This window comes from Chrysochloris asiatica, unplaced genomic scaffold (assembly GCF_000296735.1).
Source record: "Chrysochloris asiatica unplaced genomic scaffold, ChrAsi1.0 scaffold00133, whole genome shotgun sequence".
Taxonomy (NCBI): domain Eukaryota; kingdom Metazoa; phylum Chordata; class Mammalia; order Afrosoricida; family Chrysochloridae; genus Chrysochloris; species Chrysochloris asiatica.
Window position 1 is genome coordinate 329280 of NW_006408651.1, and position 16330 is coordinate 345609.

At 39.0% G+C, this 16330-nt stretch overlaps 1 protein-coding gene across 3 annotated transcripts in view; it reads right to left on the reverse strand.

The window, feature by feature from the left end:
* The window catches only part of LOC102824254 (estrogen-related receptor gamma-like), an 812051-nt gene that overhangs the window by 228888 nt on the left and 566833 nt on the right, over window positions 1–16330 (reverse strand). For 2 of the 3 annotated variants that reach the window (XM_006869693.1, XM_006869692.1), the window contains one exon: window positions 6147–6562. The exons of the other annotated variant lie outside the window; for it this stretch is intronic. In XM_006869693.1, the coding sequence (XP_006869755.1) occupies window positions 6147–6549 (403 nt within the window). In that variant the 5' untranslated portion in view covers window positions 6550–6562. The remainder of the gene's footprint in view (window positions 1–6146; window positions 6563–16330) is intronic. 3 annotated transcript variants of the gene reach the window in all.

Below are 16330 nucleotides of genomic sequence, written 5' to 3' on the forward strand. Positions count from 1 at the left end.
TATATACGAGGTCCTGGTGTGGCACTGGATGGACCGCAAGGTCGGTTTGAACTGAAAGGTCAGCAGTTCAAACCCATCAGCTGCTCCTTGGAAATCCTAGACGGGGCCTATATTGTTGTAGTTGTTAAGTATCATTGAGTTGGATTTGACTCATAGTGACCTTGTCTAAGGTTTCCAAGAAGCGGTTGATAGGTTTGAACTGCCAGCCTTGTTCTTAGCAGTCCCACACCAAGTCCCAAACCTGCAGCGCCACACCAAGACTCATATGTACCTATGTTTTTGTTGTTGTTGAGTGCCGTCAAGTCAGTTCTGACTCATAGCTACCCTGTACAGGGTTTCTAAGGAGCAGCTGGTGGGTTTGAACCACCAACTTTATGGTTAGCCATCCGGTAGGGATCCTACAGCACCACACCAAGACTCCATATATGTCTATGGCATATATCAATTCAATGAGAAAGGAGACAAACCCAGGTGAGGCTGAATTCACACTTATCCTGGCAATAAGATTTATGAGACACTGGAAAAACTTGTTCAAAAGGTAATCTGATTAATCCCTTCTTCTTCCCTAAAGATATTTAGGTTGAAAAGGGGAGAAGACTGTGTCCAGGACAGTTTGTCTGCAGTGTGGCCTGAAGGCATGAGAAAGGATTCTTTGGCCTCTTCAGAATCCGATGGGGGGAAAACCGAGTGTGATGATACAATATGCTCTGGTCACTTAGAACATCTTTGGAGTTCAATCAGTATCTCTATTTGGCCACAAAAAGAAGGGGTTGTTCCAATCTTCCTTATAATTACTGTCCTAATTATTACATTATACTTTCACAATTTAATCCCTTTATTTGCCTGACTGCCTTTTTGGGGACTAAGTGAGCACCACAGTGTGATGATGTAACTACCTGGGTCGTCTTACTGAGTGCGGCCCAGCTGCCAGCAACAAGCACAGCCAGGTAGGCTAGTCCAGAGTGCTAATCTGGACAGTGACATCTCTGTCTCCTGCTCAAAATCCCTGAAACTCGCTCTCTCTCCAATATGGAGTAAAACTGAGCACTATACATCAATGCCAAGAATCACCCTGTGCTGTGCTCTACTAAGCTTTTGGTAGAATTTCAGCATCTTAAAGACTTCCAATGATTCTATTCCAGTTCTTTTACAGTAAATAGCAATTGTACAGCTATTAATATTTAAGTTATCTGATGTAAAAAAAAATGAGAAATATTTTCACATAGTTAATTGATCTTTACACAGCATAAAAGGACTAAAGAATTTTACACTTCCACTATGAAAAAAATAAAAAGAGTCCTGGTATGGCACTGCAGGTTAATGCACTGGTCTGCAAGGTTAGTTTGAATTGCAAGGTCAGCTGTTCAAGATCACCAGGCAATCCTCAGAAATTCTAGACAGAGTCACTGTAAGTTGGTACCAACTTAATGACACTTAACAGCAACAACAATTATTTAAAAAAAAAAAGTGTCTTCTCCTAAGGAAGGAGATATTTGTATAAGGAATCCACTTTAATTTACAGACCTTTAGAAACACAGGTTTATTAAAATGTTGATAAGCAACTCCAGCCAGCAGGCTTACTGGCTCATAGTAGGTTCTCAGTAAATATTTGTTGAGTCAATGGGAGTATTTTCCACATGGAGAACCTCTTGCTTATATAAGCATATGCAGTACTACTTAATTTACTCCAAAACAACTGCTTATCTTTGTACAGTTACCCTAGAGCTGTGTAAACTAAGCTAATAAAATAACAGTTTAAATTTTAGATATTCCTTAACCACTGTTGTTGTTAAGTGCCATCATGTTTGTTCTGACTAATAGTAATCCTGTATAGGATTTCTGAGGAGTAGCTGGTGGGTTTGAACCACTGACCTTATGATTAATAGTCCAGTGCTGATCCTACAGTACCACACCAGGACTCCTACATGTACTAAACTATGTTGTTGTTAAGTGCCGTTGAGACAATTCCGATGCATAATGACCTTGTATAGGCTTTCCGAGGGGAAGCTGGTGGGTTTGAACTTCTGATTGTATGGTTTGAAGTCCAGTGCTGATCCTATAGTACCACACTAGTAATCTATAATAAACCATTGTTGTAGTTGTCAAGTACTGTAAAGTCAAGTCTGACTCATAGCGACACTGTATAGGGTTTCAGAGGAGTGGCTGGTGAGCTTGAACCACTGACCTTGTGATCCAAAGTTATCTGGCAGTCCAGTGCATTATCCTACAGCACTATATCAAGACACCATAATAACCATGTTATTGTTGTTAAGTACCATTGAGTCACTTCTCATTCATAGCGACCCTGTACAGGGTTTTCAAGGAGAAGTTGGTGAGCTTGAATCACCAACCTTGTGGTTCAAATTGAGCTTGCAGTCTAGCACATTAACCTGCAGCACCATACCAGGCATTATAATATGTAGAGCAATGGCTGGTAACAACAACGCAATGACTTGAATTGTGTTTTCATTTTCAAGTTTTACAATGTTAGTTAATGGGCTGAAGATCTTTTTTCAAATGTTAATACTGAAACAAAGCTTTGCATAAACAAAAGGGCTTCAGAAAGTTCACAGCAAAATGGAATGAAAAAATAGTGGTTTTTTTCCATGAACTTTCTGAAGCCCCCTTGTAGACATGCTACATAGGATTTTACATTTTATGTAATCCTTAAGCATTCCATGAGGTAGGTATTAAGGTCTTTGTTTGCTTTTTTGTTTGTTTTGTTTTGTTTAATGTTTTATTGTGAGTTATGTGATAGTTCACATGGGAAAACGTTAGTTTTACATTCATTCTTCCGTATATCATTTCATTGTCATGGTTACAATCCCCTCCATGCATCATCAACCAACCAAAGGGTATATACCCTGCAAGCCTGCCCCCTACACTCCCCCTATCTCTCTCCACCCGCACCCCCACCCACCCCCACCCACCCCCACACACAGTCTTCAGCACACAGTCCCTCTCCCTCTCTGGATCTAAAGTTCCCAGCTGCTCCATCGCTCTGCCTCAATCTCAGGCATCAATGCTTCTCTGGGTAGGGTCCCACACTCCACTCTTCTCCATTAATGGTCCTAGGGACCTCTGCTCCTAGACTGGAAAGTGAATCACTCCCTTCCTTGCTATAAAACGTCTACCTTTACATTTCCAACCCTAACAATTGGTCCTGATTAAGATCTTTGTTTTATAGATTTGAGTAATGTATAGAAAATAAAGATAGACTAAAAATGTTTATAACAAAACACTAGTAAAAAGGTGAAATTAATTTTACTTGTGTTTTATTATAATAATACCCAAAATATGAAGATACAGCTATTAAAATGTTTAGCTAATTCATATATATTATTCCACTTTAGCTTGATTTTATGTTCTTCAGATAAAACATGCACGTTTATAAGAACTGTGCTTAAATAGCTACTCTGCTATGTAAGAATTGTCTTAAAAAGTGTTGCTAGCTCTCTAGGAAATTCTAATAGACTGTGATGGTTAAGAACCTTGTTGTTGTTGTTATGTGCCATGGAGTCGGTTCTGACTCAAAGCAACCCTGTACAGGGTTTCCACGGCTGTAAATCTTTACGGGAGCAGAAAGCCTCATCTTTCTCCCACGGAACAGCTGGCAGTTTTGAGCTGCTGACCGTGAGATTAGCAGCCCGATTAGTAATCACTACGCTACCAAAGCTCCTTGGTTAAGAATCTACTGACAGGTAAAAAGACAAGCTTGTGATCACAACTAGTTGTAAAGAATGTAGACTTTGTAAATCACTGAGCATAATTACCAGTGCTTTCTATGTATTCTCAAGTATTCTTTGGTATGGCACTGTGGGTTAATGTGCTGGACTGCAAAGTTGGTTTGAACCACAAGTACTTATGGTTCAAGCTCACCAACTACTCTTTGGAAATCCTACACAGGGTTGCTATAGATCAGAACCGACTCGATGGCACTTAACAACAACAAAATTTATTCTCAGGATTCCTGGTATGGCACTGTGGGTTAATCCACTGGACTGCAAGGTCAATTTGAACCACAAGGTTGACTGTTCAAACCCACCAGCTGCTCCTCAGAAACCCTATACAAGGTCATTATGAGTCAGAACCAACTTGACGACCCTTTACAACAACATGGATTCTCAATAAATGATATTCTTCTTTTTCCTCCACTTTCTTTTAAGAGTGCATAAAAATATATATCACAAGGGATCTAGAAAAGTGAAGCATGCATACATTTCTACCAGAATACATATTTATTGGTAAAGAAATTTAAGTTGTCAAGGATTTAATTTCACTTGGAATAACAATCAATGACCATGGATGGAATGGGCACATATGCTGCAAAAAAAAAGTCTTTTAAGTGTTAAAAATGGTGTTGGCAAAGAATATTAGAAAAAAGTACAGTCAGACTAATCCTGAGAAGCAAGGATGTGTCATTGGGAGGGACCAATATTAGAGAATGACACTAGATTTAGTAGAAGGGTCAACAAAAAAATAGGAAGATCCTCAATGGGATGGAATGACCCAGTCGTGCAAAAGGGACTCAAACATAGCGATAGCGAAGGTGAGGCAGTCTAGGTAGCATTTTGTTCTGTTATACATAAGCTTGCTATCAGTGAAAACAATAATTACATGAAAGTGTTAAGTCAAAAAGTACTGCTACAAACTATCAAAAAGTAAAGCCATGATTACTTTGTTGTCATTAAATACTGTCGAGTTGGTTCTGATTCATAAGGGACCCTGTATAGGGCTCCCAAGGAAGGCAGTGAGTTTGAACCATTGACCTGTGGTTCAAACCGACCTTGCAGTCCAGTGCTTTATTCCACAGCACCACTTCAGGACTCTACCTATTCTCTAGTCTAGGTCTATGCGTTTCTGAAGGTGATGTTTCCATCTCTCTAACCGTTCCTCAAAAAATTCTGTGCTCCTTGAGTTATACCATGTGAAAGGTTATAGCTTTCTACCATGAACTGAGTTCTGTATTTCAGGATGAGTCTGAGAAGGCATACACAAATTCCTATCATAATCTTTTTCAACATTTTATGTAGGAACTAATAAAATTATTTCTAAATTTAGAGACTGATTAAGGTTTGGAATATATCTGGCACAAATGTTGGAGAAAAAATTCTATTTTGTAATTAGATGTAATTTCACTGACTTTCTATACTAATTCATTAAAAATGGGATTGTTAAAAGTTGCTATTGTTGGGTAGCACTGCATCGATTGATTCACAGCAATCTACATGACAGAAGAGAATTGCCCTGTAGGTTTTCTTGTCTGTCATCTGTGAAAGTAGATCACCAGATCTTTCTTCTGTGGAAACACAGGGTGGATTCAAACCATCAACCTCTCAAGTCAGCAGCTAAGTGCTTAAACCTTTTGTGTCACTAGATAAAAGGTGGTTCTCAACATATGGTTATGGATCTGCAGGGCCAGCACCACCTGGGGAAATGTTACAAATACAAATTCTCCAACTCCCTCAGATCTAATGAATCTGCATTTCCAGGACTGGTTCCTAGCAATCTGTGATATAACAGGTTTTCCAGGTGATTCTGATGTACAATTTAATTTGAGAACCACTATTCTAAAGTATTACATCCATGCACATATAAGAAGAGCCAACGGGGAAAAATAGTACAATTAATACATTTGTTCATTTACTCTATTGGCAAACATCACTCTAATAATAGCTGTGTTTTTTAAAACTCCACACAAAGGTTATTCTCATTTTGCCATTAGGATTTAATAGTGAGGGTATATTGATAGGGTGGGAGCGTATGTGGGGACGTCTCTACTGTCAGTGATAATCTGTATCTATTTCATAATCAACTCACTTGCCACTGGGTCAGCTCTGACTCATGGTGACCCAAGCACGTGTTCGAGTAGACCTGTGCACCATAGGATTTTCAATGGCTGATTTATCATAAGTACATCACCAGACCTTCTTCCTAGCCACCCATGGGGGAATTGGAACCACTGACCTTTTGATTAGTAGCTGAGGGTGTTAACCATCAACATCATGCAAGGACACCATTTTTAGTTAAAGATACTATTAAGACTGTGAGATTTGACTGACAAGGATAAAAACTAGCGAGAAGAAAACTAGCATCATCAAATGAGGTTGGGAGGGGGACAGGGTAATCCCAGGTCCAACACTAACCTTGAATTGTCCTCTTGAAGAACGCCTTGCACGCTTCACAGGACGCTACCCCATAGTGGTAACCAGAAGCGATGTCACCACACACTAAACACAGTCTCTTGGGCATGGAGTTGAGCATGTATTCACACTTGGTCTGGGGATCTTCGACGATAGTGCTGGAGCAGTCATCATAAAGTTTCCTGACAGGCCCACTCCCTCCTAGGATAGGAGCAGAAGGATAGAGAGGTGGAGAGTCAAGTCCGTTCTGATGGCCATTCATGGTTGAACTGTAGCTCCCACTGGCGTCTGAGGAGCCACCAGGGCTGTGATGGTTGACACTGTCCGTCAGGGAGGCTGGGCTAGAAGGTTCCGTCTTGATGAAGGACGAACAGCTGGAATCAATGTGTCGATCTTTGTTTGACATTCTGCAGAGAAGCCTGAAATTTAGGGATACAGAGAGAAAAAGAGAAGACAAGTGTTAAACATAGACAGCCAAAGAGGTAAAAACAAAAAAATGGCAAATAAATACAGAAAGGGAAAGGGAGAAAAAAAATGGAAGAATTTGTATGTTAAAGACATCGCTCTTTGAGAGTACTTCCTAAGGACTAGGGACCACACATCATTCATGCTCTAGTCAATATCTCTTGTTCTACAAGACGGTAATCAGCATAAGGGCATTGCGAGGTTACATCAAAATGCCCAGACAGGCCATAAACAAAAGCTCTAAAGGGTCCAATTCCTTTTCTTTTACCTTTCTCTTCATGAACCACTGTTAATATCTGAATCAACTTTCTGAATGCTATATTTATCAATGGAAAAGGCAGTGATTTGCAAAGTTCTCGTCATTTCTAAAATTTCATTAATATCCCCTCCAGTTTACCTTCCATGTTCTGAAGCTACAAGCATTTTATTATCAGTTGAATCCAACTTTTAGTGTCAGGGCAGCAGAGATGATTCCTCAGCTCTGTAATTACTGTTTGTCAGCACGCTTCCATAAGCATAACTGTGTCTTTTATTGATCTGACGAAGACACATAGGGAATATATCCTCCAATCACTTCCTTTATTTAAATTGCTCTATTTCACAGCCATTTGACAATATACAAGTATAAAATCCTACCCAACATCATAGATGATTTCCTGGAGCTTACAGGACTTAGTGAAATGATCACCAGCATTGATTAATAAATATGTGTGTGTTTGTACATGTGTGATTTCCCATTGTTTAAGAGATGACCAGTAAAATCCACTTAACCCTTTAGTATAACAGTGGGTCTATAAACCTGACACTTTACATTCAACAAAGTAGAAATATATCAATTTTAATCCAGAAAAAAGAATGAGATTTGTGATGGTTCCCTCTTTATTTTTTTTGTCTTTTAACATCATATATCCTAAAAGGAACTATGATGAAGCATCTAATCTGACAAACTAGCTCTCTCATCTAGAAAAAAACACATCAACCTTCCTTCTTGTTGGGCCTCTAAGTGATTGAATTTCTGAAAAGGTAATAAGATGAAAAGATATAATTGGTCCTATTTTCTTTCTATTTGGTCATAGTGCAAAACCCCTTTTAGTAAAGTCTTAAGAACCTTCTGATGGCCCACTATAGAAGCGAGAGGTGACAGGTAAGAAAGAGACTTAGATAATTGCTTCCCAGTGGAAAGTTGATTTATGGGAATCCCACTGGGTAATGGTCATTCACTAGAATTTGGGGGAGTAGACACAGTATAACCAACAGTATGCAATTATCTTTTTCACTATAAATCTAATGATGTTTTATCATTGCACAGATTTCAAGCTCTCATCCCTCTCCTCCTTCCCACACTGTTCTGTGTTGCATTAAAACAAAGGGAAATACAGAATTTCCAAACAGGAATATTTACTTCATAACTGTTGCAAGAAGACAGTCTCAAGAGCAAAGCACTGAGGAAAGAATTTGGCTCTCAACAAATAGATTTCACTTTGGAAGTTGTGTTCTATTTTTGTTTCTTCTTTTGCCTTTTATATCAGGATGTAAAGGAAGCAAATGGGAAGGAGACATTCACAAAAATATCATCTTACTTTCGATCACCTATTTGTGTTGTCCTTTTCTCAAGAACTAGTGGAAGAAAAAATATCTCCTCACCAGTCTGAACTACGTTCGACAGCCTCTCCCTTCTGCATCTGCTGCCTTATCCCCGTCACTGTTAACAAGTGTTGTAATTAATAGATCGCTCTCCTTGTCTCCCTGCTTGCACTCTGGGCTAAGCACTTTCCTCAAGTCAACGTTTGAAAGAAAGCGGGTCGGCACTGACTTACAACAGTCCTGCAGATTCCTTTTAATTTAGAGCACTTACACCGCCACTTCACTTATTACCTTATAATTACTGGACTGCTCGCACATACATTATGATCTGAGACTAGAGTTAGAAGTTATTAGGGTACTAAAACATGGTTGCTCTCCTTGTCTCTCCCTGGCATTGAATTTCTCACAGCTATGACAATTAACTCTTTCACCGTCTGCCCACAAGGCACCCATTTTTTTCCTCTTTCCTCCCGAAGAGTGTTGCTACAAGCTGCTTGATCACAAAGATTACCAATTTCTCTTCAGCCCCCACCCCTGCTTTTCTCTCTCTCTTTTCCTATAACATCTATGATCACTCTCATCTGATTTTCTTCCCATAAGACTTTGTCTCATGGGTTTCTAAAATTAGAACACTGTAAGGAACAATGTCAGAAATCACTCTACCATTTATTGAGTAGTAATTTGTTGAGTCACTAAATGTTTACACGCCAGTATCATATTGTAAAAGTCCCTGAAAAAAAAAGGAGGGTGGGGGGAATTCCCCTGTCAGCTGTCTCGTTCAAAAATCTCAACCCCTATCTCTGCAATAACTTCCATGGAAGCCGGTACATTCCAGAAGTACAAGCTGCCAAGGAAGTTTTTCAGGAGGGACAGTATGTTTTAACCAAGATATGGCTGCTGGACTATAAGAGAATAAACCGGTTTTGTGATCTAAGTTGCATATATTTCTACTCAGACTACTACTTCCTCAATTGCTATCTTTAGCCGAATGGAAATTGCTAAATGACTGGGTATCAAGTATTGGTTACATGTCAGGCACTGAATCGAGCACTTTACAATCCCTAAAACAACCCTGAGTGAGGTATTACTCTTTAGCCTCAAAGGTTACACAATTTCATAGAATACTATACAGCTAAGAAGTGGTGAAACCAGGACCTGAACTCAGGTCTGACTCCAAATTTCAGCGCACAAATGTCTTGAAATCAACAGAGTTTTTAACACAGTGCTTACAAATTTTGGTTTTGTTTTTTGCAAGTTAAGTAAGAAGGAGGAGAGGTGGCACATCCAGAGATAGGAGAGTAAATCAATAGTATTGTTACAAAATCAAAGAAGCCTTTCATAACCAAAAATATCAAAATGTGACTTTATTATTTCTCAGCATACTCTCCCCCCGCCCCATCTAGAGCTATACAATTCTGAAGGTGGTGTTCCCATCCCTGAAGAATTCTGTACTCTTCAATTTGTTGTTGTTGTTGTAAAGTGCCATCAAGTCAGTTCCGAACCACAGCGACCCTGTACAGGGTTTCCGAGGAGTGGCTGGTGAGCTTGACACAGCAAACTTGCAGCTCAAATGGACTTAGCAGCCCAGCGCGTTAACCCACAACACCACACTAGGACTCCACTCTTCAATTTATACGAGGTCAAAGGGGCATTTTGGGCATCTTTGAGGGACTCAAATCTTGTTCCTTTTCTATGTTCTTTGAGCTTTGGAAACAAAAAGAAACCTGATGGGGAAGATGGCCATCGCTACTCTAGAAGTGTGAGATGGTGTTGTGATGTAACACATTCCTAGAAAAATCGATCAAGAATTGAGACAATCTATCAAGACTACCTCCTCGGAGTCCCCCAAAATAATCACCATAACCTTCTGAGATGACTTCTCTGCCTTGAAATCAACTCTATCGGTATATCCCTTCAGAATCTACAGTTCTGAATGGACTTTTTTTTTTATGGCACTTTAAATTAAGAGACTAAGACAAGTGTACTGTTGAGAAAACTTGTCTGCAGCCATCCACAGATCTCAGAGACATAATTAAATACATTCTGTTTAGAATCAACCTGTGCCTGTAGGAAATGGAAAGCTAGTAGCGTTTGACTTACCCTTGTATATTGCTTTGATTTCTCAGCAATTACATCGACACCTTACCCATGAACACAAAGAGGCCACTACACCGGGTACAGAGCTATCCTATTCTGGGTTTAGAATGATGCCTAAACAGAACCTCTGAAAGAACACAGTTGCCTCCTAATTACTACTTAGCTCACTACACTTCCTAGACACCAATACATTATACCCTAAAACTACAGCGGGTCTTAATTCTCTCCCTCTCTGTCTCTGAAACTCTACAGCTCTATTATTCAAGCTTGAAATATTCACAACTATCTATAAATTCAATTGTCAGCTGGTGGGTTTTATTCTAGACTTCACTTCAATCTAAAATTAGAGGCACTAAAATTCACATTAACTCTAAGAGGAATGTAGTGAATAAGACTTTATTTCAAAAGAACACCTTTTTGTCAGAAAGAGCCATTTTCAAGATGATGGCTTTATCTGTAGCCAAAGAGAATAAGCCCAATTCCACATTGTCCTGTTAATGCAGAAATTTTCGGTCACATTGGATTAATAAAAATCTAAATTTAGTTAAGAATGATGAATAGAAATAACATGGGAGGGGGACGACAGTGGGAAATATTTATTTTAAAGCCTTACTACAGTTGCTTTTATTTCATTATTTTTTTAAATAGAAATGATGAGAAACACAAGGGTGCATGCAGCTACATCCAATACGTTTCAAAAGCCTCCACTCATTGAACACTCTGAGACTAAACTGGAGAGGCAAACAGAAATAACTGTCAAGAATAACATTTAGTTTCTATATAAGAAACGAAATATGAAGGATTTAACAGCCTTCCTGAGGCTAGGGAAATTTCAGTGCTTTCAAAAGCATTTTCAAAACAGTCTACAATACAGTCTCAAATAATTCTGTTTATCAAAACTGCAACATAGGCTAAACGTGTTTTCTAGCCTAACTAAGGGGACAGGAGGGTAAAATTAATCTTTAGTTTCAGATACTAAGGATCAGAGAAATAAAATGACTTAATTGCTTGAGTATTTAAAAATGTAGTTTTGGAAATTTAATTTATTGTGTTTTTGTGCGTGAAGAGAGAGAGAGAGAAAAAAAGTGAACTACAGAAACGAATAGAGAATCAAAATTATGACTGTTGTGGAAAACAAGAAAATAATTTGCAAGTGAAAAGTCCAGTTAGATCACCATTAGCTGTTTTGTAGAGATTTTATCTACATGCTGATAAATGGGTGATTTGGAAGGAACTGCCAAGAGTCTGAAAACTACCTGTTTGAGAAGCTCTGATAGCGTAGTGGTTATGAATCGGGCTACTAGCCACAAGGTTGGCAGTTCGAAACTACCAGCCGTTTCACGGGAGAAAGATGAAGTGTTCTGCTCCTGCAAAGATTTATAGCCTCGGAAACCCTGTACAGGGTCTCTGTGAGTTGGAACGGACTCCATGGTACTTAATAAAAACTTAGATGGCCAAGGGGGTCTACATTTCACAAAAGAGACCTCAGCTTATCCAATTCTTCTGGCGTATGCTGTTGGTGCGATTACGCTTAATAAACTTACATATTATTAACCTTTTAGTCAAAATACAAGCTCTTTACAAACAGCTGTATTCCACCAAACGAACTGTACATAGAACTTGAACTTATTTGTCACTTTATTTCCATACTGACAAAGGGTACATAAAATTATTACAAAGAACATGCAAATGTTAGTCTTCTGAGACCATCCTGACTTTTATTCTACTGCAAGAGCTTTTGAAACTTTTATTATACCCCTACCAGTAATGGTAGCTCTGGTAGCATAGTGATTACGAAATCAGGCTGCAAACAGCAAGGTCAGCAGTTCGAAATTACCAGCTGTTTCGCGGGAGAAAGATGAGGCTTTCTGCTCCCAGAAAGATTTACAGCCTCGGAAACCCTGTGCACGGTCGCTGAGTCAGAACCGACTCCACGGCACATAACAACAACAACCAGAAATGGACATCTTAATAGGATTAAATAACTGTCCACTAAAAACATCACCACTTTATTTTCTTCTTTGTCATCCTTAAAAGCCTGAAAATGTACCCATCACCACTATGAATTCCATAGTAGATAAATTAATATCCTTTTTTCTTTTCATATTAGGACACTGAAGCCAATAAACCTGCAAGTTTACAAACACAAAGGAATAAGTGCCTCCCCAGCTTCTCTGATGGAATTATCAAATTTTGGCATTAGAGAGAGAAAGGTTATCAAGCCCCACCACCTAATCACTAGCTGTGTGGACAGGAATAACTTAGATGGATTGGGTAGTTTTCTACCTTTCAAAATCACCAGATTCAATTGTTGGGTTAAGGAAAAAAAAAACATAAAAGGTTTTTATTAGCTGATAGTTTTTTTGGTTTCTTTCTTGAAACGCTTTTAGAAGAAAACCTCCAAGACTAATGCTGGAGCTCCCTGAGGCACAGCCTTCAGAGCCTATGACCCCGGCAGCTCCCAGTGAAGCCTGAGTTATAACTTCAAGCGTGCTACTTTACAATGAGCTTTTTTATCCCCCCCTGCTTCAACTAATTGCACTCTCGTAAAGTGGCAAAATGTGAATCACTTAGTAACAAAATGGGCACCAGCTGCTATTGTCAGAGAATGGTGATGCTGAAGAAAGGGAAAGGAACCAAATGAAGTGTCATGTCAGAAATCAACGGTGCAACGTGTGATTTGAGAAAACATGACTACTTTACAGAGACAGGGTGTCATTATGGCATCACGGTAATACGATGCTTTGACAACTGCTGGGTCTAACATATCATCATTGCATTAAGGTACACTGGCTTAGTTGGGGAAGGAAGAGAAAGGATTTTTTCTTTTAATAAGAAATATCTTAAGGTCTGCCTTGTTAACCTAACAGAAGGAGATCATTAATTGTAAAGAAAGAATTGTAAATCCTGACCCATATGTTCAGAAAGATTAAAACACACATACACACATAAGCAAATGCACTTAAGTATAATTTCAGGCCTTCTTTAATATACATTGAGGCCAGTCTAAATGGGGCCGATTTCTATGTAGCGGGAACACAGTGATTTGGTAAAACTGCTTTTCCGGATTCTTTGAATAAATAACTGATGAATTTCATCCAAAAGGCTTTTTCCAATGTTGTCCATCAAGAACAAGAGCAAGCAAACAGCTATCCCCAAAGCTGATAACCCTCATTGCTAATCAAAAATGTAGAGACAAGGAAGTATTTTGCTCAACGGGAGACCCTAATCAAGCTGAAAACTTTCTAACTCTGTAAAAAGTCTGTTCATTCCCCTAAACCAGGAAATGTAGGGCAAATAAATTAGAATTTCAGTTTGTTTCTAGCCAGTCATTGAAAGGAAAGTGTTCCATGAATCAAAATTTCAAGCCTAATGACTATAATATAACCAAAAAGGATCTGGCTGAAATCCTGCTTTTCGGGTCCTAGACTTCAATGGTTCTTTTTAATTCAAATTTGTTCTAGGTTGATCAACACTGAAAAGTCCTATGTCCTGGGAACTCTTTAGTCCTAGGCAAACAAAAATGGTTGGTCACTCAACCTATTAAGTCCTACACCTCCATGCCAATATTTCTAAAACAACGACCAGGGAATGCAAAATATTCATTGCCAGCAATGAAGGCCAGAGAATATGGAGGTGAGAGAATATACTTAGAGTGTAAAGCTTGTTTAACAAATGCTGGGTGAGTGGTAAGCATCACTGGATACTGATGTAGATACATCAGTGTGCTGTTTCACTATTAACATGCAAGATAGATACCCCTCCTGATAGCCTTGCAAGTTAGCTAGATTCTTGTGGTGGTGGTGATGGTTATATGCTGTTGAGTCGGTTCCCACTCATAGCGACCTTATGCAGGGTGTCCAAGGCTATACATCTTTACGGGAGCAGATAGCCTCATCTTTCTCCCATGAAACAGCTGGTAGTTTCAAAACTGCTGACTGTGAGGTTAGTAACCAATTTGTAACCACTAAGCTACCAGAGCTCTTTTAGACTCTTTTGGATGTAGAGAACTGCAGTTGCTTCAATTTGTATTACCAAGTTATTTGTTAGGCTTCCTGGTTGATAAACTTTATTAATGGAGGAAGAAATGGCCCTGTGAGATCGCAATGTGTTGCACATTATGATTGCTGACAGGTTCTGTATTTAAGGATTCGATCTAATGCAGAGATGCTTAGTGGTGTAATTTATCCTTAGCTTGTTTTCTTGGACCTATTTCAATCTGGAGGTGAGCATCCCCTGTTTATAGCTTTAAATACAGTAAGTAAGAGAGTGGTAGATCAATAAAGCTGCTAAATGCATAACAATGCTGGGTAATTGCATATATGATGTTTTGCATAATTAACTGTCTGAGCTTTTCTTTAATATAATGGGCACTCATGTATTCGAGAGTAGCTATAAGTCTATAAAATATACACAGTTTATATGAACCATGATTCTGCTCAAAACTCGGCTAATAATCTACACGGGCTTTGAAGGGAGAGCTCCCCTCCACTGCCAAGCCCAAATCAATTCTTATGACATTACTTTATAACTAACATGATATTTAACTGATGATGGCTATTAAGCAGATTGCACTCAAGGACTGTAACAGTGGGGGGGGGGGAACATTTCGTTTAAACAAACTTCTGCCATGTAATCAATATTATTGAGGCAAATTAAGCGTTTTAACAAGTGTGTATATTTGCCCTAATGCAACTTAATTAACTATATTCTCAGAAACGCCGACTACATGATACCTATGCTTAAAAGGAATCTCTAGAAATGCCTAGTCAGAAACTTAGAGGCACAACCGATGACAAAACATGCACTTTATCTCTTATTCTCAAGAATATTTCTGACCTTACACAAGCCACCCTCCTAGAACCAAAGGTGCCACCCTCCAAGAACCAAAGGTCTTTGGGCAAGATGGGCTTTAGAATAGTGTGTCTTAGAGTCAAATCATTGAATAATCCAATGTCCACATGTTGGTGAGGCCACCATCCCACGGGCAGTGTGAAACAGCTCTAGTCCAGATATGGAAACCAGGACTGGAAAGGAAGGATTTGGTATTGTTGAGTGCCCTTGAATCGGTTCGGACTCATAGGAACCCTATATAGGGTTTCTGAGAAACAGCTGGTGGGTTTGAACTGCTGACCTTGTGGTTAGTAGTCCGGTGTTGATCCTACAGTGCCACATCACCAGTGTGAAAGGAAGTACAGCATGGGGTGAAAAAAAACCACTTCAGATAAATCATCAAAATGGAGCTTGCTACCATATATACTGTAAGTAACACTTATTTCGTTTCGAAGATTTACTATGCCATGAGCAGGTCTCCTCTACAGTAAGCTTTCTAAAGAAAAGAAATAGTCTCCTACTTCTACAAATCTCTGGTCTTTCAAACAGAAATATGGATCAATAAAGTTTTCTTGTGTTCAGACAATTCCATTTTCAAGCAGTCAAGGAGCATGCTGGAGAAGGAGTCAACACAACTACAGGAGGGGGCTAACAGCAAAATGAAGACCTTTTTGACTGCAACTCACTAGAAAAGAAACAGACCAATGCTTAGCTCATAGAAAGTCTATGCACTGATCTTTACAAATTACAATGGAATATAGATGCTTCCCACACATACTCCAGTGACATAGTTCACAAATCAAATCCAGGTCAATGAAAGCTCAGGCTGCCTGAATTTCCCTTCCCTACTCTTTTTGCTACACTGAAATGCAGAATAAGAATACCATCAGAATTTGCTGTTAGGATACTGAGAGTATAGTAAGGATGTCACCTTTTACTCATTAAACAAATGCTTTGTAAAAGCAATGACAATTACAAATAAACCAGCTGCCTCCATAGAGATTGGCTAGTTCACTTGAAGTAGAATTGTAAAACGTACTCTGAAATTGGGTAAATTACCCAGTGGTGAGAAAATCTAAATGCTAAGAAGGAATCATTGCAGAAATAAAATTGTTTTAGGTACACATGAAAAGTTCTGTATTAGAGAAAGGTCCACAGAAAAATCAGAGCTAATAAACCACATCTTTCCCTATTGGCCAGCTGTTAAA